The sequence below is a fragment of the Anopheles maculipalpis genome, chromosome 2RL (assembly GCF_943734695.1).
Source record: "Anopheles maculipalpis chromosome 2RL, idAnoMacuDA_375_x, whole genome shotgun sequence".
Taxonomy (NCBI): Eukaryota; Metazoa; Arthropoda; class Insecta; order Diptera; family Culicidae; genus Anopheles; species Anopheles maculipalpis.
In genome coordinates, this window is record NC_064871.1 from 46,672,295 (window position 1) to 46,699,837 (window position 27,543).

Sequence of the window (27,543 nt, forward strand, 5' to 3'; positions counted from 1 at the left end):
TATTACTAAGTTATCCTACTGTACAGCCGCTTAGCGTGTGTTGACTTTGAATTTTCCCATGAAATTCTCACTGGTGGTTGTTTGAATATTAAAATCACTTGTCTGTATCTACTTGCCACGGGTCAAATATTTTAGTGACTAGGTTTGTGATACGCCTTTCTTTTGTTAGTTAAGCGAATCGAATTCGCCAAACAATGTCGAGATTAAAATATTACTTCTCATGTACCTCTTGATAATAACAGCAGGATAAATACAAGATCCCACAAAGAAGATCAACGTTAACCTGTTCTTTCGGGACTAGCAAGTTGTCATTAGCTTTGGATACCCAGAGGTAATAACCGGACGCTTTATTTATTGCGAATTTATTGCAATAAGGTTGTTGTCGGCAGTGATATACGATCGTAAATAGTTGATGTTTTGGGTGACTAAAAAAGTGCGATCGCATTTTATCCTCCGGTTAAAATCTCATTCTAGGCATTCCATCGATTGTTCGATACATTTTAATGCTTCTTTTACTGCAACGATGTTTTAATTTCGAATTCTTGATTGCTGTGTTCAACGTAAGGTTGATGCAAGCCCATACGATATAATTATCACCTCTATGGAAGATTTATATTGACTCGGAAAAGGATGAGAAAGGACGACAGAGATGTTAACGTATTTCACGATTTCGCATGAAAATTATGTGAGGTACTTTATGCAACACGTGAGATCAGAAAAATACTTAATTTAAAACCAAATCTTTAAGATATTAAAACTATAACTTATACCCTGCGATGCCAATCTAATGAGGATGAAGAAAACTCAAGCGCTTTCAGTACAGGTTGCTCTCATTGATCGTTTTATGCTCACTTTAATAGAAATCTATATAAATAGGGCTGGCAATAGATATTTTTTACTCAACGATCGCTTCAAATGCTTGATCGGCATCGGCACTAGTAAAAAGTACCTCCAAAACAACCTCCAACATAGCTGCGAGAAAAATCAATTTTCATTCATGTTCGCGATGTATGGGGTCAAAGTCGTGTGTTTATTTTTATGATATGCTGTCGTGTAATGCTCTGTACCGAACCCGTTCGTTCTGTTCGCTCTCGCATTCATCCCGTCCCTCTGCCGATCGCCCCCTTTCGCTACAGCCGGAGATATGAAGCCGCGTATGAAGATCATTGTGATTTATAGACGATCAGCTAACGCACTTGCCACAACGGTAACGTCTCGCTGTCTCACCGATCGTCAGTGCATAGTGCTCCTGGTGGGGTACTTTTAAATCGTTATGCACAATCGAGCACAGGCGTCCTTTGGGCGGATGCCAGGGAGAAACGATCGATGCCATGCGACAAATTGTGCGATATGCTTTCGTCCGTTTGCCGCTCGCGTTTCCCGCTGCTGTTAAATCGAATCGCAAAACGAACAGATGTAATACCAGCAGATGTAGGCAGAAGAAGACGTCCCAAAATCGGAACACAAACCGAGCAACAATAACAAAAAATCTCATTAGACATGAGCGCGTATAGCTCGGTGACAGGTTTTGGCATGTTTGTTTGTGGCTTGATGACACGTGATGAACACTGATCGACTAATTCAAATTTGTGGCGCAAGCGCTGGCTGGTGTTAGCATGATACCGGACCAGATGGTTTAATTACTTCCTTTTTTGTGATCACGAATGTTAATTGGGAAATTTTTGAGTTTGTAGGGGAAAAATCTTAGTTTTCCCATGACTTAAGTGTCTCATTTAACTCTTACCATGCTCACGATTTACTTTAAAAACCGAAAACAAGCAGATTTTTTGCAGAGATCGCCGAGATGAGGATCATCAGTGATTTCATACGTCCTGCCAAGATCTTTTGAAGTTGTGAGTATCGAAACAAAACAGAAAGAGAATAAAGCGAGCTATTCAGACAGGATATAATACTGATTGGGCATAATACCAAATTGGCAGCCCTAACAATATGGTATTAAAGTATAGAGAATATAAATCACGAAACTGTTTGATAAAGCCTTAATTACTGATGGAAGCAATTTTCGCAAATGAAAGCAAATTTCGGATCTTTGCGACATTCAGCCTGCCCTGGGACGTAGTTTTATCAGGTACAACAACAGAGACTAGGCATTATTAGGACTTTTAGACAGCTCGTGGACTCGATCGACGTCGACCTGATAGTGAATGCCTGAGGCCGACAGGTTGCCATGCCTTAACCATATGGTGAGGATAACGAACTCCTTCGAAGAAGCTTTACTGTGACTCGATCGACTCAAATGCAGGGTATCACAGTAATGCTGATACAGTGATATATTTAACTCTTAAAGTCCTATTTTTTCATTCCCGACATTCCGTATGATCGTATTTAGGATAGCAGACGACAGTCGCTTAACCCAGCCTTAAAGCTATAATTCAAGGTACAGGGATCATGAGCCTAAATCAATTTGTCCCAAAAGCAACATATTGATGCAATTTAAATCACCCAAAAGTGCATACATTCTATCTCACTCCTTCTCCCACTACAAATACTGCATTTGTCTCCAAACAATCTTCTTATAAACACGCCTTTCACCTAATGCAAACCGTACTGAAAACTGTCCAAATGTTTAAACTATTTAAAAACGTTCACCCATTCCAAAGCTCGTAAAAAATGCATAAAATTGGAGCCACTAAATCTTACGCCAACCACACTCGGTATTCGGCATGGTTGTGGATTAATATTCGCGCTGGGTCGTGCCGGTTTTTACGGTTTGTTTGGAACAACACGTGATACCCCAAAAATTCCTGACACCTCTGACTGGGTGATGCGCCGCTAATTCTCCTTAGTGCCCAAATTTATGGCCTCAACCTATCATGGATGGTGTTAAATGTAAACAAATTGTTACCCCTGTCAAATGTGCCGAGCGATCGTTTCGAGCGATCCATCGCAAAACCGAAAGGATTATTATTATCATATTTCCCTGCGTGTTGTTGTAATTCCCCCTGGCAATGGTGATAAACTCTCGATTTTGATTGTCATCAACACGCGTTCCATGGAGGAACTTGGAACATGGAGGTTGAAAAAGAACACCTCCTCAACTACCATCTGGCACCGGGGGAAGCCGAAACCCAACGTGCAGCCACAGGGATGCAAATGTGCAGCGAACAAAGTGCATCATATCGCGGTTGGCGTCATCCTCCTCCCGGGGGCCACTTTAATTGCCTTCAGATGCTCCCGAAGAAGCCCATCCACCGCCAGAAATGGAGGGTTATCCCTTTCTTCTCTGGTGGAACATCGACATGGGACACGTGATCGAAGGGGTGTACTTTGCAGGGTCTTTTGTGACATGACTCAGTGGAAATATGCGGCAGTGTACATACCCGAGCTCGCTGCTCAGCAGATTCACCCGCTATCAGTGGAAAAACGGCTCATTATGTTGATGACCTTTTCAGCTCCCTTCTTGATCCTGCTGATGCTGCTGCTTCGCCCGATCGCCGCCCGGACCGCTCACGAAACAAGTGCAAACCCAGGCTGTTGTTGTGCTACGATCCTGTGGAAAAACGGGCAAACGAAGAAACATTTTACTCGATCGCATGCCACCATCAACGTCACTCTAGTGTGCCCTGCCGTGCATGGCACATGTACTGCACTCTAACCGCACCATCATCAAACCTTACCCTTTCCGTCCTTACCCTTCGGCGCTCTCGATGTGGCGGTGCTTATTGCTACCAGCACATCTGGCACGATCGTTCTCGCCTGCCACACTGTATCTTCTTGCAGGAGTCACTCACACACACTCTGCCACTTCTGCCACGCCTGCGTTTCGCACCACGGACGGAAGGAACCGCCGCAAACGACGACGCAACGAAGTCCTCGTCGCTCTTCTCGCGTCTCGTTGCTACAAAAAACAATATTTATGATATTGTTTATACCGCTGACGTTTTCGTTCACTGTTCGCTCTGTCCTTTCTCAAATACACACCCGTCCTTTCCCGCCCGGCTTCTTGTTCTCGTGCGGTGGAAACTGTTACGCCCTGTAGATATGGTTGATGCCTCTTTTTATCTACTTACGAATGATTTTTCTTTTCAGCATAGTTTCACTTCTGGAAATCCGATCATATAGACTGCATAGCCAATTTTAATGAACGCAGTGCAAGAGTTTTGTAGATGAGTTTAAACAATTAGCAATGTCTCAAACGGACCTCAGGACAAATTGAAATTAAACTTTTTTTTTTACTTTATAGGCGATTGAACATTATGATGATTTTTTTCCATATCTGCTACTAATCAATCCTTTAAAAACTTATCTAAAATCGGTTGCCCAGTAGGAGATCAGGCCGACCATGCAATAGGTTGCTAGACTCGCTGAAACCACGTAGTTGGATAGTCGGTCCTTACTACGAGCGAACGGTATAGATAGGATTTAATTCCAGGGTCCAGGATTAATTCCGTAAGAATAATGCCCTCGTATGAAGGCTCTAAAAATGTTCCTCAAAACCATGGAAAAAAAATCGAACCAAAAATCGAAAAATCGATGTAAGCACAGAGTACTTCTATTGCTTTGGCGCCTAAAAAAATAAGGCTTGTAATCCTCGGACTCCTTCACATAAGCCATTAATACCAGAGAAACCCCAACGTAAACACATGACTTAAAAACGCGAAAAATGTGCTTGAGTATGGTTACACCAATAATCCAATAATCTGTACAATGATTGTTACTTTATTATTTAAAAGCCTTTTTCGTTAAACTAAAGCACAACTTCTTCTTCTTCTTTCTCAGAGGTATTTCACGGTCCGGTACTGGAATCCAGCTTTCATGGGCCTTCCTGCGCTACGTCGTGAATTTGTTTGCACAAAACCTCTAGCTATGTGGACCGGCAACTATGGCCATATGTCCCTATAGCACAACAATGGTAATGTTTGGTTCATTAGGACATTGGTGAAGCAAACACTACGCAGCAAGAAACAAATGCTCTCCAGAGAAGTTTTGTGCAAACTATTTCAAGTGTCTTATACAGCGAGTTATATATCAGCCCAAGGACTCAATTTTTAAGTTTTACATTGCACAACAAGGATCCTTGTAATCCTTGTAAGATTACAAAAATAAAATCAGATCAAGAATGGTAGTCTGAAAGTGTATCTCTAGATACTACTGCACTACTGAAATTTAAAGTCATTATCATCATGAGACTACGAAACTACTGTCCAAATGATTTTCTTTTCTTGGCTTAACGAACTTCTTAGGTCACGGCCAGCCATCGAATGGCTAACTAGACTTTCTGATACCACGTAGCTGGATATTTAGTTCTCGCTACGGAAGAACGGACCAAATGGGATTTGATCCCCGATCCTGCCGTTCGAAGACTAGCACCATTGTCGCCTCTCCACCTGGCCGTCCTTTGGCCTTGATGTCTTACAATCCTGCAGATATAAACTAAAGATCATGTATGAAAAATTGTAGGGATGCTCCTATTTCTACACACCTTTATCGATTTCAACCACCAGGAAACAGAAGTTTAACCAGATCTTCCTCTTATAAAATGTCCAATTTCAAGGTGTCCGAATATCCGTTCGCAACACTTACTGAACATTGAATCTTTGTTTTATTTTTATCGATTTTGTGAAACACTGATGAAACAGTCTCATATTTATAATTAACTATTGACACATTGCTTCTCAAACGGCTTGCATTACACCAGCCACCACCATGCATGTGGAAAACCGCCCAATGGAAAAATATTTTCCACCAGATTATCCACCGAGTGAGTGGCACATTGTTCATTGCTCGACATTAGGATAAACAACAAAAAAAAAAGGCTTGAAAAAATTACAAGTCCTATCCTCGCACCTACTACTATTTATAGACGAAACGCGCGCACATTTCGAACCTGGGGGACATTTGAACCGATTCTTGTGCGTTCTCTTTTGATTCCCTCCATCTAAGGTTTTTTTTTTGCTCCTCTCTTTTGCTTTTTGTTGTCACTTCTGTTTCATGTCGTAGGGCCACACTTTTCCGTGCCCCCGAATCGTGCCATCCGTTGAACCCTTTAGCCTTCGTCCCGTGGTTGTATCGTACACGTACTCCATTCCAATGGTGTTTGGAAGTTTGTTTTTCCTTTTTTCGATATTCACGTGCATCGTTTTTTTTTTTTCTATTTTATTTACCACAACTATCTAGACTCAATCATTCTTTACGGTTCATGTCACAACTGGAGACACTTCACCTAGATAACTAAAACAGTAGCTCGGGAGGCGGAATGCAACGCTAGAGGATTACATTTTTCTTTAACTAATGTTCGCTTTCCTTTTAAACCGCTTATGGTTTATGATCGTTTTGAAGCGCTAGTGTGACTTATTCTAGCCAAGTAGAATATGCTTCAATCATGGCGTGAGTTTCTCCCATCGTCACTTGGTTCATCTTTTTCGTTGCTGTCTATCCTTTCCATCTCTCCCGGGTAACTTCGTAAACCCTTTCTCGGCCAATGCTTACACTGGATGTGCACTTGTGTCGTAAATGTAAGATTTTTAATGAGTCCCAAGCCCCACCGATCGTTGAGAGCATGAGGATGCACCCACCAGAGACACTTTATAGCTGTACCGAGGTGGTCGATCTGCTTAACTGGTCCTGCCAGTTTGCTCCGATCATCACGAATCACGCCAAGCTAATGTGTCTAATGCTTCTACTAATGTCCTCGCGGATGGCAGAGCACCAAGTGCGCCTTAGTGCAGCGAGACGATTCCACTCGCAGTAACGATCTTGCCGGAGAGCGCATTATTGCGCCAAGGACACATATGGTGTTCGTTAGGAGCTATCGGGATGAGACTTGTCATTGGGAAGAGTTTTGGTTTTTTTTTTTTTTGTTTTCCTTAAGCCTTAATATTTTATTGGTACACACGAAAGTACGATTTTAAGGACACACTGTTTGATGGGTTACGGATGGTGATGAGAATCGTTGACTCTTACAGCATCTTGCAATAACAAAGGCACTAAGGATTCTTACCATTCCGCGGTTTATTGCTATGTTGACGTAGGGTGTCTGCTTTCAGCTAAAGCAGAAACCTGATACATCCGTGAGGAAACTCAGAAAAGATCCACTAACGCACTTTTTGATTGACAGAATGATACCATGAAAAATCAGTCATTTAGAAGTATTATTCTAAACCATTTTATTGATTTACTTTTTGACTTAAAATATAATGTCTTTTTGGTTGTGGATAAAACTAAAATTAACTATTACTTTAAAAAAAATCGAACTAACGTTGTCTTTGCTTTGCATTGCAAAATGTATACATCTTTCATAAGGAGTATCTTATACGACTATCAAAATGCTCCACACACACACACACACATGTAATACTAAATTTCCCAAAGTACGTAGTGCTAGTAAATTTGTTTTTTTTTTACAAAAATTTTGTTCACTTCACTTATTGCCAAAAATCACATTTGCTTCAAATGAACGACACATGTGAGAAAAGGTTTCTTTTTTGTACATACGTAATGTGTCTTACAAATAGTTTAAAAATATTTCTCCAAAGGGTTGGTAGAATTGCACAAATATTCCAAAACAATTACCTTACAAAAGATGAACTAAGCTTAGTGTAAGCGATTGGGTAGTAAATTGCTTCTTCTTAAACAGTTAAAATCCTTAACTAATCATCTTTGGAAATGTCTTTAGCATGCATATGTGCCGCTTTACTACACCAAGCCTGGAACAAAGATGGAAGACCATTTAGCGGAAGACAAACAAATAATGTATCCCGTTGGGAATAGTTCCGTTCGAATGCTTAATGCTACAGTATCCATCAATAATGATGACCAAATGGAAGATCACAATGATCGTATGAGTCTCAAAAACTATCAAATAACGCTTAACTCTAATGACACTTATGTGTCCATGTTTTAAGATGAAAAGATACAAAAATGTGTCCAAAGTAAAGTTCATTGCATCTACACAACAGCACCGAAATAATCAAACTCAGTACTAAATGCCGACAGTGTCCTTTCGCGGCTGATACCATCGGCATCGTTCGTAAATCGACACGCTCCGGCAGTGTCATCGTTCGAATAGTTTCCGTCACTTTCAAACGAAAGTCCCAAATTCTCCATCAGGTAGCGATTGTTCTCAATTTCTGCCGTACTGCTTCCATCCGTACAGGCAGTTGAAGGTTGTTGCAGGATTTTCATAAGACAGCTGGACATGTCGTTAAAGTCATCCATCGTGGTACGACATTCGGTCCCACCGGCCGTATCAACAACACCCGATGCAGGACTGTTTACTTCCTGAGCCTGAACACTGGAAACTTTTTCAAACACATCGTCCAATTCCAAATTAGCCACCGTTTTCCGGTAAGATTCCTCGTTGAATGCATCCATGCTAGATAGGGCCGGTTCGGAGAAACGTCTCGTGGCAGGAATTTCGTGCTGTGCCGTTTTCCGACGCAACTGTATCTCCGTTGCACGAGTTCCATGGTTCTTTACGTGTTTGCGCAAACTGGATGGATCGGTGTAGCGTTTGTTACAACCGGGCAGTTGACAGGCGTACGGTTTCTGTAACAAAACAGGGTAAGCAAATCATTAGCCGTGATGCTGCAATTTACAGTACAGACTAGAAGAGAACACTACCATGCCCGGTGGGGATGCCTTACCGTATCGTAATGTGTTCGTTGATGCTTGGCACGATCCGAACTGTTGCTGAATGCCTTGGAGCAGCCTTGGAACTGGCAGTTGTAGGGCCGTTCGCCTGTGTGCGATCGTTGATGGATTTTCAGATTTTCCAACCGCGAGAAAGCCTTCTTACAACTCGGGAACTGGAAGAAGTTAAAGAGGTTTTTTTATAAGTATCATTCCCTTTCTCTCTCTTTCTCTCTCTCTCTCCTCGACGCAATTATTCAGGATTAATGGTTCAGCACATGCATACGAAACACACATATCCATAGTACAGCGCAAGCGATACGGCAAAAACCATAACCCGGACAACATGCTGTGGCAGGCGAATCGTACGGGTAAAAGTTGTGCCGATCGTCTCCTTGCACCATAGGCATGCCAGATGTTTTACCAAGAGCCACCTCAAACCACCCAACATTACACTTTCTCCCGTTCACCCCGTTCACCCCCGGGAAGCCTTCTGCTTCTACTTACCGGACATTTGTTGGGCTTTTCTCCGCTGTGTACGCGCATGTGGATCAGCAGCTTGTACCGGGCATTGAACGGACGATGCAGACGCGGACAGTCCTGCCACTGGCATCCAAACACTTCGCCCCGCTTCGGTTCCACGTGCTGCTTCTCGATGTGTGTCACAAGCTGCTTTTGATCCGACAACTCCGCATTGCAACCACTCCAAAGGCACGATCGGGGCGCGTTGGGCAACGGGAAGGATTCATCCATTTCCGAACACTCGTCCAGCATATCCAGTGGTTCTTGTTTGGCAACAATCAGGGACGTTCGTTTGCAATCTGGCGACGTGTTCGTAGACTCAGTGGAAAGATTGTCCGCATTTCTCCAGATGTCTTTAAATTCTCGATTCGGTTTCTCCGCACCCTGGATCGGTTTGTAGTAGTTGTCCGCGGAGTAGCTGTACGAATCCTGACCCATTACCACCAGCGATGAGTCACAAGGCTCTACAGTGTTGCAACAACTGTCCGTCCTATTGTCGTTGCTGTACTGCTCCAGAAATGAACTATCCAGGAAGTCCATGATGTAGTTCATTGATGGTTCAGCACCGGCCGAAAGATCCGATTTAGTTGCAGCCGCACTGACACACTCAAACTGTCCACTAATTGTTCCACCGAAAGCACTCCGTATCGAGGGTAGTGGTGTACCGGCGGGCTTAGCTGTCGTAATCAGTGCCTCGTTGGATCGTTTCGGAGAACAACTCCCGGCTCCGTTAAGATTCATCAAATTAAGTGTAAATCCATTATCGATCCACGAATCGCCCGCGAAAGGTGAGGAACACGGGGACTGGTTCTTTGACTGGCAGTTTGTCTCATTGTAATTGTAGTAATCGGTCGTAGTGGTACAACTACTGCTGGCACAGCTTAGCAAACTTTGGCACGTTAGTGGTGTGCCGGCTATGGTGGCCGCCGGGGAAAGCAATACACTCGACGACGTCGATTGCAGCTTTTCGATGTACTCCGGGTCGAATTTGAAGAACAGATCGTCTCCTTTGGCAGGTGTTGCGTAGAAGCCTCCCATTTGTTTGAACGAATCCTGAGGAAGTTGCTGAAATTGAGCGGCCGCATCCGATGGAAAATCATTTGCATTTTGGAATCCACTAAACCCTGCCATGGTAGGTGGTGCTGATACAGGAGTGTAGCTTTGATGCAGCGTACTACGACCACAGTCAGCACCAAACGGTACACCTTTACCCTCATTCATGCCACAACTTAATGCACTGTAGCAAACGTCCATGGTGGTATCATCGGGAAGGCAAAAGCCATGCTTAAGATCGAACGATTTCAAACTCGTCGCACACAGATCAACCGATGACGAAGGAGTTGTTGGTGTTAAAAGTGCCATTGCGATCACCCCACTGTACAACACACAAAGCATACAACGGACAATTATCGCATTAAACCCGGGACGGAGTCCTTTAATTAGGAACTAAGGCTACACAACATTTACACAACACACATGCACTAAGATCACTGCTCGAAACACACTATATCACGGAAAAAGCCCAGCACGATGAGCCAACTGGGAAAACACGTCCGTACCGGTCGATCGTTCGGTCGTCAGTGACTCCAACGGGATGTTCGCGGGATCGCACGAGTCTTCCAACTCGCACGCACGCACTCTATTTTTCTCTTCTATTCCTTCCATACATTCGGTACGACTTCGGAGTTTTCCCGAAGATCGGACCATGTGTGCGTGCATGTTCGCTTCATCTCTTCACCATGATCGTCTTCTAGCAGCAGGATTATCCTCACCAACCGTAGACCGTCAGGCAGATGAACGTACTCAGAGCACTGGCGAACATAAATGATCCTCGTCGATCCCGCGCGATCTTACGTCCCCCGTTCCTTCGCCGTTACGAGCGAGTTGTAACAAACAACAAATTATACGACTGTGACAAACTCATGCCCCGATCTTCTGGACCCCCTCTCCCCTACTCTTTTACGTACCATTTAATCCTGTTCTTCTTCATCGGTTCTCGTTTGCCGTACGCGGTGAAAAACGAAAACCCAAAGCAAAGCAGAACGATGAAAGGTTAGGTCAGGTTAAGCTGCTGGAAAAACTAACTCGTGGTGCACAACGATCGACGAGACCGATGGGGCCATAGGTGGCGAGGTGTGACTGTGGTTTTTTTTTTTTTTGTTGTCCTTCTTCAATTCGAGGCAATCGAACGTGCCCCAGTTGTATGTTACGTTTCACCCGTATGCTGTAAGAATGGTTTGCATTTTTTACACATTAGCTGCGGCGATGTTCTGATGCAATTGTCTAGCGCTGTAGTAACATGCCCAAGCCCAATGTTTTGTGGTCACAATTTGCAAAATGTGATAGAAGCAGGGATGGAAGCAATCGGGAGCATATGCTTAAGTGCAAAAAAATGTCGTTTTTTTCTAAAGTCAAATGTGTAGGAGAAAGCGGGAGAAAGTGTCAAGGAATTTCACATGCAAACTATTCTAACTTATCCTTTTTCCCTTCAGGCCCGATATGAATGTTCTTGCTACAGTTTCCTTGTTTTCCCTATCTCCGGCAGTGTTATGCGCAGTCTGTCTACGCCACTTATTTATTATTTTAAACCATTTCATCGCTTACGAGTCACTTGTTGTGATGCGCTCGATTATGAGTCGTTTTTTGTCACTGTTTCACTTTCTCCTTCTTTCATAAGCAAGAAAGAAGATCCTATTAGATGATCTTTACCACCCGGTGCGAGCACATTGTGAAGAAATTCTTAAATAAGAACCATCATTGCGCGTTAGCCGGAGCCGAACAAAGCAAAGCATAAGAAACCTAGTTCACAGGCAAAATTTTATGTCTGGACTAAAACTGGGGCATTTCTTCTTTTTTCTGCACTTCACCATGCAACAAAGACTTGCAAATAATGGTTTCAACACATGATGCCATTATACTTCCTTTTCTTTCTTTGAAAAACGTGAGAAAACTCAACAGTTAAATGAAACAATATTATCTCTTAAACATACATTTAGTTTTATAGCACTCCGTATTTTTTTTTTATCGCAAGAACGATTAGCGTGTAAATATCGATCGAAAATTTTGCTAACTTGTGGTGAACATACGTTTCATACACTTAATATAAACAATACTCTTTCTTATGATTAGCGTACGTAACTCGTGGTTATAGGCAGTTAAAAAATCAAAATGCTAAAATTCTTTCCTTGCACAACATCAACTCATAAATCGACTACATCCATAACCATACGTGTGTGTGACCGTGGGGTTAGTACCACACGATCCCCACCGTCGGTTGTGTCCTGCTGTGGGACGGTGGGACTGTCTCCTCCCCGTCCAACCAGTTCTGATTCGTAAATAATTTTCGATTTCCGGTTGGCCCGTTTCATGCGCGCCATTATGTCATACATCTCCTTCAGCCCCGGGTTACGTGCAATCATTCGGTTGTACTCCTGCTCACTGTCTCTAATACTGCTACTGGTACCGGTTGCCTCATCGTCGGCGGAATGGTTCGGTGGATTGGGTGGACGCCTTCGCCTTAGCGTCACCTTGCCACTTTTGATATCAGCAATCACCGAATCTAGACCTGTGGGATGGACGTGAAGCGTGAGCAAAAGGGGGAGAAAAATGAAACAAACAATTCAATCAAAATTCGTGTAATTGCAGTTTTGGATTAAATTCGACCGAAATCAGTAAAACGGAAGCCAGCAATCGAGTGTGAACCTCGAGATAGTATATTGTACGGATGGAGTGAAAGAAGCTGTAGAGCTGGACAAGACGAGATAGTTTAGGACCTGAAGAGTTTCAGTTTGTTAGAAGGATGAAGAAGAATTCCACTACAAAATATACAAAAAAAAGAAACCAAACCAAATATCCAAAACATCCAGAACAGGGAAATTCATTCGACAAATTCATCGCACCCGAAAACAGAAATGAACACTCTTCCTCCAAAGGACGAGGACCTTCTGATGTGGCGCAAAATGAAACATGTGTTTCGCTTTGGCAAACAACAATAAACACAGTCCTGTTTGAGCCTTCAACGAAACGATACTACCGGTCGGTTCTACCAGTTTGTTGCGGATGAAGGGAAACAGTATACCGTCGGTCACTGATATATACATTGTGCAACAGGTGTTTTACGGTGCAAAAGTGCGTCGCACGAGTTCACCTCATTCGGTTGTGTTGTTGTGGTTGAGGTTGTGTTGTTTGTTAAAAGCATCCCCACACCAAAACGGAAAATACCTCATCAAAGTGTAGAAAAGCATAAAACCACGGCGAGAGTTAATTGAATGAATGTTGCAAAGTTTCCATTAAATGGCATAGGATTAAAATACACCGAAAGGGTGAGCGGTGAGTGAGCCAAAGTTAATGCAATTAATAGATTTCTTTCACACGTGTTAGTTTTGTTTTGTGCATTATTTGCTAGTGAAACGACAACATTATCAACTACATTATTTGTGCATTGGATGGGTCGGACGCGCGTGTTTCCGTTGTAATGTTCCAAACGAAGATGAGTTCCCGCATTTAAAGTGTCTCTTCACGTCCACTTCCGGTCAGGATTTATACCGCTTTCTTGATGTCTATTGAGTTGTCAGGGTTTCTATTTGGCCGTTCTTCATGATAAACCATTCAACCTTTAACCATTACGTGTCTGACCTTTTACGTCCGGCGTGTGTGTGTGTGTGTGTGTGTGTGTGTGTGTGTGTGTGTGTGTGTGTGTGTGTGTGTGTGTGTGTGTGTGTGTGTGTGTGTGTGTGTGTGTGTGTGTGTGTGTGTGTGTGTGTCATCAATACAGCACCTACCAGAACGGTAGGCAGCGGCACGCGACATAGAGCCAAACTCGACTCGGCTCTTTAAAGCGCTTCTGGAAAGCATTCTATTAGCAGAACTTTCCATATGCCATCGTCCCCACTCTGGCCGGATACGACCTACGGTGGGCACAAGCATCTCCCAAAGGATAGCAGGCTCTAGCGAAATGGCTGTATTGTGTCAGCAACAGCCGATACCCGGTGTGGTGGTTTGCCTTTCGTACCATTATCGTTCAGGGAAAACGCTGGAAGCACGAGAGGGTCGACTGCCATACTGTGCCATGCTATGCTATCGTTGTATCGGAAGCGAAGTATAGATACAGAACAACAGCAAAAAAAAAAACACACGTACACAGTCTTCGGTACGGCTAAGGTAATTGATTGGGTTTGCGTTACAAATATGATTATAGATCAATTTGCAAATCGAACGGTTTGGTGGCGAAACAATTCTTCCGATGGAAAGCAAGCATTAAGTAACGGATTGGTTTTTTTGCGTTTATAGCTTATGCTTGTTGTTATGTTAGTTTATTGTATTTTTAATTATTGAATTCAATGTGATGATCCTAGTTCGAATACCTCTGCTGTGATATTGCGTCATCGTAAAAGTGCACTCAATAATTGCTGTAAGTAGGGACGGTGGTGTAGGCGATAGAAGCGACGGTCTTCACACAACAAGACCTGGATTCAAATCTTATCAGGACCATCCCCTTGTAGTGAGGACTGACTGTCCAACTACGTGGTATCGGCAAGTGTAGGAAACCATTCGATGACCGGCGTGACCTATAAGGTCATTAAGCCAAGAAGACGAAGAAGTGCAGGGAACGAAGAAGGTGATCTCTTGTACCGAACATAAATATGTTCGGTACAAGAGATTCATTGATGCGGATGCCACAGTTGTGAGGCATACTGTGCGCTATTGGAATAATTGTAAGAACGATGGTAGTTTCCTTTCTAGGATTTCAATTTTCACAAACAATAATTGAATATTTTATACAAGAATGGCGGTCCAGTTCGGGGTCAAATCCTATGTGGACTGTTCCCCCGTAGTGAGGTTTGACTATCCAACTACGTTGTATCAATAAGATTAGTAATCCTTTCGATGGCCGGCGTGACGTTAGAGGATCGTCAAACCAAGTCATTTTTGTGGGTCGTATAGGTTTATGGACGGGGTAAAATTTGAATTCAACATGATAAGATGCACCATTTGCGACAATTTATCTTCTGATTGTTTTTTCGCTCAACAATTTCGAAAGGTTGTCGAAAGGAAAGCCTGGCAGGAAACAATTTCCTGCCAGGCTTCTCTAGACTTGATTATGACCAGTAGCTAAATAGTCAGTCCTACGTACGGAGAGAAACTACAGCCGAAATATTGAATATCCGCTTCTATCGTTGAACCGCATCGGTATCGCCACCGAACCATCCCAAACAGTCTCTCACAGCATATTATTGCCAAACAATAAAATTAGTCCATCAAACCAAAGCATGTAAACACTATTGAAAAGGGGCAATGTTAATATCTGTACGACAAATTTAAAACTAATGACAAATCTATTAAAAAAAATCCATTCTATTACTCATTCATCCATTCCGTATTCATCCTTAAAAATAAACTTCGCTATCGATATTATGCTAACAAAAAAATACATACATGGGGAACAAAAATTCCCAGCCTAGATAAAACACGATGCATGAAGTAGAAGCGGCCGATGCGAGAAAAATGTTAAGCTTGCCAACCGGACGGCAATGATAAAGATAGGGTTGGTTGGATGGCATAGGAAGAGTGAAACTAGCAACAACTTGTCGTGGTTTGGCTTTTACCATTTCCTTACATGCCACACTTCCTACGGTATCGTACTCGTTACCCATCTTTCCGGTTTATTGTCCTGGTCCTGGTTCTGAATGCGCTTGTATGTGTGTGCGTGTCCTTATGGTAAATATTAATCGGGAAGCAGTATATGCGGAATACTCGCTGTACTTTTGAAGAGTGAATTGCTACTAAGTAGAGCAAGAGGAGTTTAAGGGAAAAAGCCGACTACAACACGGATTACCGTACGCAATATCTTAGAAATCACTCGTAGCACTACTGTTCGGGTATTACCAGAATGTAAAGAACGGTAACAGAAGCGCAGAGTTTTTGCTTGGCTCTCATCGAACCCGCCAAAGCTGCGAAAATTTGTTACAAAACAGCAAATAATTTAAGCAAACAACAAACATAAGCATAAACGCACAGCAAAAGCATGATGGAATTAAAATATTCTACACAATAATGGAAACACACTGCACCGCACTACGGAGCAGCACACCAGAACACAACCCAAAACTGCGTGCATGATGATGGTTCGATCGATAAAACCTACCTGTTGCCTGGTGCGGACTATTTACATTCGTTATTGCTACGTGATTTAATTTCTGCTGCGATATCGCCTCGCTTAAGCCAAGCGCCCGGTCACAGCCTGCCGTTCCAGGGGAGGTTAGGTGCTTGCTGTTAGCGAAAATGTTAGCTGGCAGTGGTGGAGCTGGTGGTGGTGGAGGAGGAGGAGGTGGAAGTGCGGGTGCCGGTGGTACGGTGGGACCGCAGGACGACGAACCGGCCGGAGAATGTTCGGCCATACTGCAACTGTTCAGCAAAGACACCAACGGAACGTCACTGTCCAGAGTTTCGGAAATTCCAAGGATGTTCGCGGCACCAGCTTTGGAACTTTGCCACTCTCGAACCCGGCTGACACGGAGCTGCTGGCGCAACGATTGCACCTCCTCTTCGGCCTGCTCGGCCCGCTCCAGTGCTTCATCCAGCTGGTGCCGAAGGCTTTCGACTTCCAGTTCAAGGGCAACAATCTGATCGTTCGTTTTACGCTCGTGCTCTTCGCTCATGAGACTTTTCTGCAGTGCCGGACCGGACATGGAAGTAGGTAATCGCGATAAGCATCGCAAAACGAGAAAATGCCTTTCCGGATAAACACACACATACACATATACACATCCGCCATATAACGCGACAACTAGATTATTGTGGAGCTATGTATGAACTTAAGGAACGGTCGGGAATTTCGGGAGCAAATATTTTAAAATTTCTTCCATGCCTACTTTGAATTTCGAACATTGAAATTAAAATTTCGACATTAGTTGCCTTAGTAGACTTTGGAAAGTTTCAGCCAAAGTTAATCAAAAGCATTTTTTTGGAAAGCTCATCCTATAAGTACACTAGTGAAAAAATTAGGATCAAACTTATGCTACGATTTACAAGGTAAAACTGGCCAATTACTGGTAAGCTTGTAAATAAGAAATACACTAACAATGTATTTGAAGCCTGTTGAAATTTAATACAGTATCAGGTTTTTAGAATCCAATCACCGGTTTAAAGTGTGTTAAAACATAGCCAAAAAACAACTGTTGCAAGACGGCACGTTTGTACAAAACATATTGTTTCGTTAATTGAATGTACTTACATATTCGATGAACTGTGCTTCATATGTTTTCCGCTGTAGCTCAATTTCGGAGCGCATCTTTTGAATTTCTTCATTGGTGCTCGTTTTCGAGTCGACCGAATCCCGATTTTGACGGACCAGCTGGTCACGCTCACGTTGCACCTTAATGAATGTATTTTCGAGCCTTACAAAAAAAAGGAAATCACCTATCGTTACTTAAAAATCATTCAGGGGGAAACACTCCCACAACCATTCCTTACCTTTTGCTAGTATCGATTGATTCTAGCATGTTTCGTGACATAAGCCTTGCCACCTTGTTCAGCTCAGCATTTTCCTCCCGCAGCTTACGATTCGTTTCCTCATATTGTTGTTTCTAAAAGGGTAGAGCACAGTAACATAGATTAAGCAATAGTTTTCCAACAATTCCAACAATCATGTGTGCTTACATTTTCCAACAATTCGGAGATTTTCTCGTTCGCCTCGTACAGCTGTAACTCGACGTTGTTCAGATAGGACTTGAGCTTTTCCATCTCGTTCAGCAGACTGTCCACTTCCGTGCCTTTCCCGCTAGATTCTGTCTGTGCTCCTGCTACACCACTTGCACCAGGAAGCACTTGAGCGGTGGAGGGAGACTGTTCCTCATCATCACTCTCGGCTGCGTCGAGGGTGACGCTTTCTTCACCCGGCGCTGGAGTTGGAATGATTTCGGACAGTTTGCGCCTAAGGCGTCGATTTTTCTCCGTAAAGTCCGTAAGCACTCGTTGCGAATTTTCCAGATCGCCCACAAGTTGTTTTACATTGTGGTTGAGCTGTTCGTTCGACTTTTCCAACTGGACATTTCGTTTCAACACTGAAAGAAGAATAATTTTGAATCAATATAACTTCAACAATAACGTTCCGAGGATTGCCCAATGCAAGTTTTGCCTTAAGACTTACACTGTTCACACTTTTCCATCAACCGATTATGGGTTTCCTTTAACTGCACGTACTCGACCGGTGTACCGCTTCCACCGCCGGGTGGTGATTCAGCCTGCACGAATGAACCGAGCATGCTGCGCGTGAACGAAGGTTCATCGTCGTTTATCGAAGCCGAAGCCGAACCGACGTTGGACGATGAATTGGACGATGAACCGCCCGTGCCGGCAATGTACAGATGTAGCGAAGTTTTCCTTTTCGGTATTGGAATGCTGCTACGTTTCGAGGGAGATGATGATTGCGAGGTGTCCATCGTTTTTTTTTTCTTCTTAGAGTGAAATGTCCACTTCCGACCGGGGTGAGGGTTCTTTTGCTAAACGACCTAAAACACCTGCAGTGATGGAAATTAAAATGAACGCACAACAATAAATCAGACAAATCACAAACAAATTCAATTATTAACTGCCGTCTACTGATAAGAAAGGGGTTTAAAAATAGGAAGGTAAATCCCTAGGAACACACTCCTATGTATCTTGCCACGTAAAATGAAACAAAGATACTACTTTAACTGTTCTGAGGAAATGTACTGCTTAGTGTGGTATCGTTAAAAGCAACGTTAGCCGTAATTTCTTGCCTTTTTCTTCCTATCGGCCAAACACCTGCACGGTCATGCCGGTCATAAGACGGTTTACGAGATTTCACGTATTTAAACAGCTAGTTCTGACTACGGAAAAAAGCTATATGTGGGATTTGATCCCCAGTCTTGCCATGTGACGAACAGCACATTTAATACATTTACTTCGATATTTTGTATCCCCTATTGACAAAATTGCCATAATAACCAACTCGGTATCAATATTTCTTTGATTCATAAGCGGTGGTTAAGTTTAGCAAAAGCATCTAAACAAAGTATTTTACATAAATCCACTCCTTCTCCTCCCAGGGTTAAAATTATGCGACTTGACAAATTGCAGCCACCGATTGCAGTAAACGCACCAAACCTTGTGTCATCCGCATCTGGTTGCATGAAAGCCACTCAAACGTCCTTCGACTCTTACAAAAAATGAGCCGACTAGCAGCCCGAACACGTTCTTGTCTAACAAGGTTTATAAATTCGATACTCGAGTGATTCTCTTCATTTAATCATGGGTCTACAAACATATCTATGCAACAAGGGCAAGAAAGTTTTTGATAAATGAGTGAATATTTCGCATACACATGTTGTGTCGAGTGATCCGACAAGCTGATTAGACACTCTCAATTGTGTAGGGATAGATGCAGACTATAACGCGACAGGACTAGTATCAAATCCCATTGGGATCGTTCTCCGGTACGTATTATTGAGTGTATAGCTAATGACACTTTAAAAAACCTAACACAGTTGTTTGCATGATTTCAATCGACAAAATTATAATACAAAAACTATCTTTTTTTCGGCAAAGTAGAGTGAAATGTTGCTCTTTTATAGCTCTAAACATAGTGCCAATAATATCAATATGAATAGCCAAGTAATTTTTAAATCCAAACACTATTCTGTATGATTTTGGATGGGAACGATTTTCTTAAACTTTCATGATTCTTTTTCTATACTTCTCTATCAAAACATCCCATTCTTCACATTTTTTCACGTACAGGTTTTACAAAGAACATTTAAGGATATTTTCATCAATCACAGCATTGTTGTTTCCAACAATGTGGATGATGTAGTTTGCTAACAAACCTAGGAGGGGAATCCTCTTACTTATGCCAATGTGACTTAGAATAGGTAAGAGGAGGGAAGGGAAGTTGAGACTGTGGTTTGGAACGATGGCTTCCATAGCCTGTATCATATAAGCCTGTAAGTACCAAAAATATGATAATACGGCGACCGTCGTACTTAATAATAAATAAAATATACCACAAATTTCTAAAGTTCGAAAAACATAAAAAAAATCATGGCCATGGACGAAATAAACAATACAGCGCAGAATCTCGGATTTTCGCAAGCTGAACGGTAAACTGAGTAGTATAATGATTTACAAATCTGTCAAATTTTTTTTTTTCCAATTTTGTACAGTCATTCCAGATAGACAACTTGGTAGACTGTACTAAGCAACAGATTTTATCTTATATAACTTAAAACACGTTTAACCGCTTTGCCGTTTGTATCTGTCGGTTTTAGGAGGCCTTCTTATCCATGAGTAAATCAGTTATACTATACCGCAACATTTTAGCGTAAGAAACTGTTTATGGTTTGCTTTATTTAACTCATTCGTCAATAGATAGTAAGCTTCGCATACAGTGGAAAGAATTGGGAATTATTTGAAAGCTAACATTCCCTTCATGATAGCTCCAAGAAACCGTCGAAAGAAACTTTAACACTAACTGCACACGCATTTACGGCCACTCTAGATCAACAGGAACTGATCAGAAATCAATATCGAATGAGTAACGATGCTTTTTATGTGAATCAATGCATCCGACGACCTTCAGGCCGTTGCATTGAGCAATAGAAACAAAAATCAAAACAAATGATTAAATTACTGATAAGATACTACCGCGAATCAAGCTCAGATTACACTTTTATTCACGTGGTGTTTCTTCTGTGGTTCGCAGACTGTTTGTGATGAAGTCACCGCTCTATCCCGCCGTTTCGAATGCCAATACCAGCTGGAGAACCATCAACTACCACCGTTAGTGAGACGGAAGCCAGCACCAAAATCAAACATTTCAAACGTAAATGGTGTCCCCCTCCCCAGCAGGAATTTAATGTCAACGGCTGTTTTGTACGCGACGAAACACTAAAGTGCGTCAACCAACGTACTGGGGTGGTCAGTTCTCAGTTGGGCGTCATATTTTAGGAACCGTGAGAGCTTGAACGTAAGCTTGAACTGCTCAATTATTCAATGACCGAATGTGGATCGATTTGTGGTCCGAGGGGTTGCTTCAACCCACACGTCAAGTTGCCGGCCCACCATCAAATGGCGCACGATCATTTGCATTGCATGATCTCGCCTTCTGTTGCTAGCAGTGTATCCTGTGCTGATACAAGAAACAGCCCCAAACCCGATCGTTACGTGGTTTCGTTTAATGATCCTAGAGGCCCGGTCGTTCGGTCGTTTGTTCTTGACACTATCAACTTATACACCTTTGCAACAAAACCCACGGCACAACAAATGCGTTTAATCTGCGCAATGTACATATAAGGATCTACAACGAGGTTCTGAAAATGCAACTACTGGCCTGGGGTTTGATTTATTTTATCTTTCCCTCCGTCTGTGTGCCAAGAAACATAAATAGAGTAGATAAGCAGAGAAATGTCTTTGCCATGTCTTTGCCTATAGGTTGCCGGAAGTGGCAAATGTAAGCATTTTTCCCCCTTTCTGCCATTCATAAATTCTTCAAATGAACTATTGTATGCAAAACAACACAGCAACGTGAGATGTGCGGTTGCCAAGCAACATGGATCTACTTTTCTCTGGTCCACAATACCTTGCTAGCACATCTAGAAGACGCTGATAAAGGTGAAACATGATCCTCGCGATCAAAATGTACTTTTTACCTTTCTTCACGATCCGATCGAACAAGTGTGTATGCAATCGAACCGTAGCTGCTTTTTTAAACCTATCCATCCCAAAACAGAAACCTCCCAAAGTGAAAGGAACCAACTATGATGGGCTGCTCTCGGTTAGAAGGGCCCCGACAAGCGAAACGGCATGCGAAACAGAAGGGTCAAAACTGATCCGGACGCGATTTAATGTTTGCAAAAATATTTAAAGAACTTTCTCCCGTTTTTCTTGCGCACCATCGGTTCGGGAATACACACAACACCGCACAGCTTGCACTTCATTTTGACTGTCCCGTATCTTGGTTTCTTGGTGGAGTTCGCACACACCTGTCCCTTATCATTTACCTTGTTTGTTGTGTTTATCTGCACTTGACACAGATGAAATTGAAAACGAGTTTGGGTAGCTTTTTTTTCTAGTGCATATTGTGCACTTTGTTTCACAGCACAAATACAGTCGCACTGTGCACGCGAACTTTACCAGCACAAGCCCTTTCTTTTGGGAGGGTTAAAGTAGGCGAAGAACGTGGCCAGCGAACTCTCGTTTCACCTCTCGCGTACAAACAAATGCAAAACGGCAAGTACCATTCATGCTACCCTTTGCTCTCTGCGATGCGTCACCTGCACCCAACATCAGCGTACACGTACACACGAAACAATAATGGCACAACAATAGAAATACACAGCATCGCCTCGGGTATTTAGCTGCAAACATCCCTCTTTTTCTCTCACCTGTTGGCTTGTTTTATGTGCGTGGTGTTGTTTCCTTTCTCTAGTCGAATAGCCAAACCGTAGTACTTATATGTAGTTTTTCGAGACGCATAACACCATGTGAGTATGGAAAACTTTAAACAACTGTAATTTTAACACTTTGCAACACTATTTGAGCGGATTGTTTACATCGAAATACAGTCGATTACACATGTGCCGTTCTGTATTCCCTTCTGGGTGATCCAGCATTAATGTTGCTTCTTTATTCACCGTTCGCTGAATGATGTGGGGTACAACAAATCCGATGGCATGGAGCACACGAAAGACAATGAGAATGGAAGAGGACTAAAATGATCAACACTCGCGCAGCTTACCGCCTGTTGTTGGAAACCTGTTTTTCTGTTGTTTATTCAAGAACAAGCCGCGCGCGGCTGCACGTTAACGTGTATCACCTTTGAATAGTCACAACTTTATAAAGTACAGTTTAGTTTAACACAAAGACAAATACTTTTCATACGGAACCACTTTAATAACTGGAATGCAATGAAGCGAATGGACCAACAAATAAAGTTTCAAACAGTTTTGTTTTGTTTTTCTTTTCTTTATTCGAAATGTCAACTGGACTATGTTCGAAAGTGTTTAATTGTGAGATGCTTGTTCGTATTTGAGCTTTTTTGCAATAAATTATTTTGACGCATTCTTTCCTTTATTGTTTAAAACCACTTTTTGATTCATTAATATGACTTCAACGATTTTTATGCGTAGTTACTGTCCCCAAAAATATAAAATAGTACGCAATCTGTGCGTGTCGTACTGTTTTGGAACGCATTGTGTTTCGAATTGGTTGCTGTCTTCGCTATTTTTGAAATTCAACCATGGAATGAAGCTTTCAGCATTGCAATGCTGCATTGCATTTTATTAAAAGCATTTTTTTAACGAATTGCATTTGAATGGAAGTTGATAAATAACTTTATTAAATAAGTTTTTTTACCTTATGAAAAAGAGCCGTTATATTTGGTATAAATAAAAAGCTATGGTTCTTTCATATAAATTTAGTAATATAACGTCTTTAAAACTGAATTTTTCATTTTTTTTTTCAATCATTTTTTTATTTGAGGAAAAAAATGATTTATAAAGTAGATAAGGCATTGAGTCATCCTATTTTTAGGAGCTCGGAAAGAAATTGTGTAAGCTTGATTAATTTTTTTTTTTGTATGCGAGCGTATTGAATTTTTATGCGAACAGCATGTACACCGCAATGCTAATTCCCATTGCATAACTGCGATACAGCAAGTGCGTGCTTGCAGCGTTCAATTGTCGTTAAATTTATCGCTACACACATTATCTCTCACTCTCTCTATCCTGGTTGTAACTATTCTCCGCTAACTGACCGATAGCGGTGACTTCAACGATGGTATGTAAGGTAAACCTTGTTTGTGTCTAATCTCTTGTTGTGTTAGTATGTTCAAGGGCTTACCAAGTGTGTGATGATTTGTAACCAATAGAACGTTTATTTATAGCTTTAATTACATTTCAAGGTAATTGTTGACATATTAAACAACTTAATATGAACATACATTACGTCTGGTTTCTTATGCGCATGCACCGGATTGCTCATTTAAAACTGATGGAATTTGCATGATAAGACATTCCAACACACCGTGAGGTTTATTGGAAATTTTTAAATATCAATAACCCCATTTATTATTTGCTATTCTTCATTTAAATTAGGCTACTTGGGGCGGAATAGTTGTGCCTGCAGCTAAATTCGTACAAATTGATCACCTACACAAGAATTCCCCCAAAACCACAAAAGTTTTCCCCTTCTCTTCTTTCTTTACCTCCCACCACACTTACACAGATGGACAAAATCGTGTGTCTCCGGAATGGAAAGATATCCTCCGACATGCGTACAACAAGTTCGCCAATGCTAGATTCTCTCATCGGAGTTGCAAAACTTTTGATTGAAACCATTTTATGAAATTGTCTCTAGAATGGTGGCCTCAGTCCGACAGTGAGCACAATTTTGACCACACTTCACATCACTTTGTTTCATTTTTTGAATGAACATTCAACGAGAAAATTACATTCACTTATTTAACTATCTCATTTTGTTTCTTTAAAGGAAACCATTAAGCGTAGGGCTTGTACAAATATCAGATTCAACAATATGCATCTAATGTTCGGTTTTAAAAGCGCTGGAAGTGAATGAACTGACTGGATTACCTTGCAGCAAGTGAATTTACAATGTATCTGATGGTGCTGACTGAAATGGGCAGAATTGGTGCAAACTTTCCGTAATGCTTTCTCACTAAATATCCGAATGATGCGAGATTCAACAGTGTGTCTCGGTGTTGCGTCAAGCTCGCACGCAAGAGAAAGAGCCATAAAATATGCTCCACAAAGCTAGATGCTAAAGATTGCTAAAGAATTTCTACAGTTTGGTACAAATAATAGGAACAGACGATAAAATTCCTATAGAATAAAATAGTTTTCTGTTTAACTAACTCTTTCAATACAATCTGTCCTCAACGTCTTTGAGGTTTCATTATCTGAAAAAAATGTTCATTTTAGTAGCTTCACTGACCTTTGGACCTATATATCAATAGAGTAGTAGCCTTCTAGTAGTTTTGCCGTCGATTGAGCTTCGACTTTTATGTCCAAGGAAGCTCCTCGTTCATAGGTCCTCTTTAACATTGGGTTTGAAAAGGGTTTTTGTTGAGGCCCTCACCTCGAGCCCACTTAAGCCTTGAGCCTAAGCCTCTGGGTTGCATGTTTAAAATTAAATTCACCAGTAATTTTTTTTTTCTATGTAGAATTTTCCCTTCTAACCACAGCTATGCTAAGAATTACAAACAGTTTAAACTCATTGTATTAAAAATAAATAATAGAAGCAAACTTGTTAATTGTAATAAATTGTCCGCTACTGTAATGGATGTAACCAATAGCAAAGGCATCCTTTCCATCGCCAAATATGCACGCACACAGACACACCAATCTACCGACCAAACGCGAATATGGCTGCCATGGACGAAAGGCTCCCCCAGAGCACAGCGAACAACACGTTGGCTACTAATGTTCCCCCAATGTGCACACACATACTGTCTATTCCACGCAGTACGCATGTCCCATTCAATCCACCCCAGTTTCCCCGATCTTCCCAGGGCTCCACGAGGCCCTTTGGCATCCATTCCAAGTTTCAACCCCTCCGTCCCCCTACTCTTCCCTCCCCCCTCTTTACATCATCTAACCCTCCAGTGCACGGGAATCACTTTCCCATCCCAGCCTGAAACGAAACACAGAGAGAAAGAGAGTAGTAAATCGCACGAGAGAGCGAAGTGTAAGGGCGAGAGCAAAACCAATCAGCTTTCCCTTTCGGTGATTCGCAACAGAATGGAAACCCACCGCCTTTGCTGATGGTGAATGGGGAATGTATTCGGTCGAAGCAACCCGAACCAAGCTTTTGTCGTTGCCTTTTTGTCTTCTTCTTCGCTTGGCTGTTCCGAGCAGGAGGGAGGCTGGGTTGGTTGGGTGGTGCTTTTTCCGTTGTGTGTGTGTGTGTGTTTTTTTTTGTTGCATCTTTCGGCTCCCAGACGGTGACGGCGATTCCGCGCGGTTGCTTGCTGTGCGCGAACGCAAACACACCACAACTAGTCCGAGACGAAAATCCCTGGCGGACGGACACGGCCACCAAGCAGATCCTCAGCAAAGCGTACGTTTTGTAGGGTAGCAGCACTATTCGTTGTACAAAAGTTTAGACCATAGACCACTCCCCCCCCTTCACCCCTACCCCAATCGCTGCTTCTCTTCCTCGCCCTGCCTGTTGGAACGCGCCGCGTACGCGTGTGTAATTGTGTGCTGGTGCGAGCGTGTGAGAATAAGGCAAAAGCCAATTCGGCCATTTTTGTGCGTTAACTGATGTTTCTCCAATATTTTACGACGAGCCAAATGAGTGTGAAATCAAATTTTCCACCTGATTTTTTACCAGACCACTAGAAATGGTGAAGAAAAGTCAACTACAACCGTAACAACACACACACTCCTCGTTGTGCTGCAAACCTGATTCTCCTTCACCGGCTCCATCTGGGATCCAGATATCCTGGAAAAGAAACCCGTGCCCAGATTCATCAGAAAGCACACCATACAGCGGTCAGAGTTTTCAATGCCAGTGGCCACCCAGTTTGCGCCACGGCAAGTGCAAAGGAGCCCATCATGGATCGGGCAGCGTGAAGCGAAAAGGATTTTACGCCTGGGAAGTGGAAGATAAGGCTTTAGTTTTCCCGTTTTATTTAGTTGTTTTGTATTGCTTAGTTTGCTTATCAGTTTAATTGTTTTTTGACTGATTGTTTCCCTGTTTCTGACAAAGGGTGCGGCTGTTAAGTTTGTTCATCGTTTGCGACCGTTTGATTCATCAGTGTGTGTTGCATTGTGAGTTGCTGTGAGAGCAAAATAACTGTGGTGGAAAAAAAAAGAAAAAAGTGCGCCCCAAATCTCACTAGGAGGTCGTTTTGGTGGTAATTTTAGAAGAGCGGAAGAAATAATATTCTGTGATATAGTGAGACAGCCGCTTTGTCGTCCTTTGGTTGCAAGCAGCGAAAGCAGCACAAATTTTAACATCGAATATTGTTTGTGTGGAAGAAAACTCGCGACAACTATCAGCTACCAAGATGAAGTGTGGTTCGGTGAAATGTTCTCACTGTGAGGAATATCCTTAGGCGTGGATAAAGCTACTCAAAACGCCTGCCATAGAACAGCGTTGCAATTATAGTTTTTGATTATTCTCTTTCTTTTTATCAGTTCTATAATTTCCCTGCCTTCTTATCATTTTTTATGATTGTATCCTTGCTTTTCACGTACAAAAGTGCATGCCCAGTTGCATCAACTTCGACAAAAACCCGATTTCGAGAACGTTCGGATCGGATAGTAGCTCCGCACCGAAACCTTCGCCAGCAACAGTAAGCGGGCGCACGTTCCGCCCAAGGATTGACCGCCATTTTGGAAAAGTGGAAACCCGCGTGCGAAAAAGCTCACCCGCCATCCCGAGTCG

The 27,543-nt window shown here is 42.4% G+C and overlaps 3 protein-coding genes across 3 annotated transcripts in view; all 3 read right to left on the bottom strand.

Annotated features, from left to right (window-relative positions):
- LOC126559496 (ribosomal protein 63, mitochondrial) overlaps positions 1 to 27,543 on the bottom strand; it is a 278,118-nt gene continuing 250,575 nt past the window's right edge. Inside the window, exon 3 of the mRNA XM_050215665.1 lies at positions 1 to 18. The gene's annotated coding sequence lies outside the window, so the exon portion shown is untranslated. The remainder of the gene's footprint in view (positions 19 to 27,543) is intronic.
- LOC126557255 (uncharacterized) lies at positions 7,909 to 10,476 on the bottom strand. The gene is made up of 3 exons (XM_050212963.1): positions 9,100 to 10,476; positions 8,607 to 8,768; positions 7,909 to 8,508 (listed from the first exon to the last, which is right to left on the bottom strand). Exons 1-3 carry the CDS (start codon positions 10,474 to 10,476, stop codon positions 7,909 to 7,911), a joined length of 2,139 nt encoding a protein of 712 aa, XP_050068920.1.
- On the bottom strand, positions 12,315 to 18,554 carry LOC126557430 (shootin-1-like). Its single transcript, XM_050213205.1, has 6 exons — positions 18,263 to 18,554; positions 17,773 to 18,176; positions 17,587 to 17,699; positions 17,348 to 17,510; positions 16,259 to 16,781; positions 12,315 to 12,679 (listed from the first exon to the last, which is right to left on the bottom strand). Exons 1-6 carry the CDS (start codon positions 18,552 to 18,554, stop codon positions 12,315 to 12,317), a joined length of 1,860 nt encoding a protein of 619 aa, XP_050069162.1.

Bases quoted from the DNA above. Each gene is read 5' to 3' on its own strand.
- LOC126557430 (XM_050213205.1), bottom strand. From the start codon at position 18,554: ATGGACACCTCGCAATCATCATCTCCCTCGAAACGTAGCAGCATTCCA. The intron at 17,700-17,772 runs GTAAGCACACAT...CTACCCTTTTAG, and splicing joins TCTCCGAATTGTTGGAAAAT to AAACAACAATATGAGGAAAC. The intron at 12,680-16,258 runs GTAGGTTTTATC...TCCATCCCACAG, and splicing joins TAGTCCGCACCAGGCAACAG to GTCTAGATTCGGTGATTGCT.
- LOC126557255 (XM_050212963.1), bottom strand. From the start codon at position 10,476: ATGGCACTTTTAACACCAACAACTCCTTCGTCATCGGTTGATCTGTGT. The intron at 8,769-9,099 runs GTAAGTAGAAGC...AACTTCTTCCAG, and splicing joins AAAAGCCCAACAAATGTCCG to TTCCCGAGTTGTAAGAAGGC. The intron at 8,509-8,606 runs GTAAGGCATCCC...GTTTTGTTACAG, and splicing joins AACGAACACATTACGATACG to AAACCGTACGCCTGTCAACT.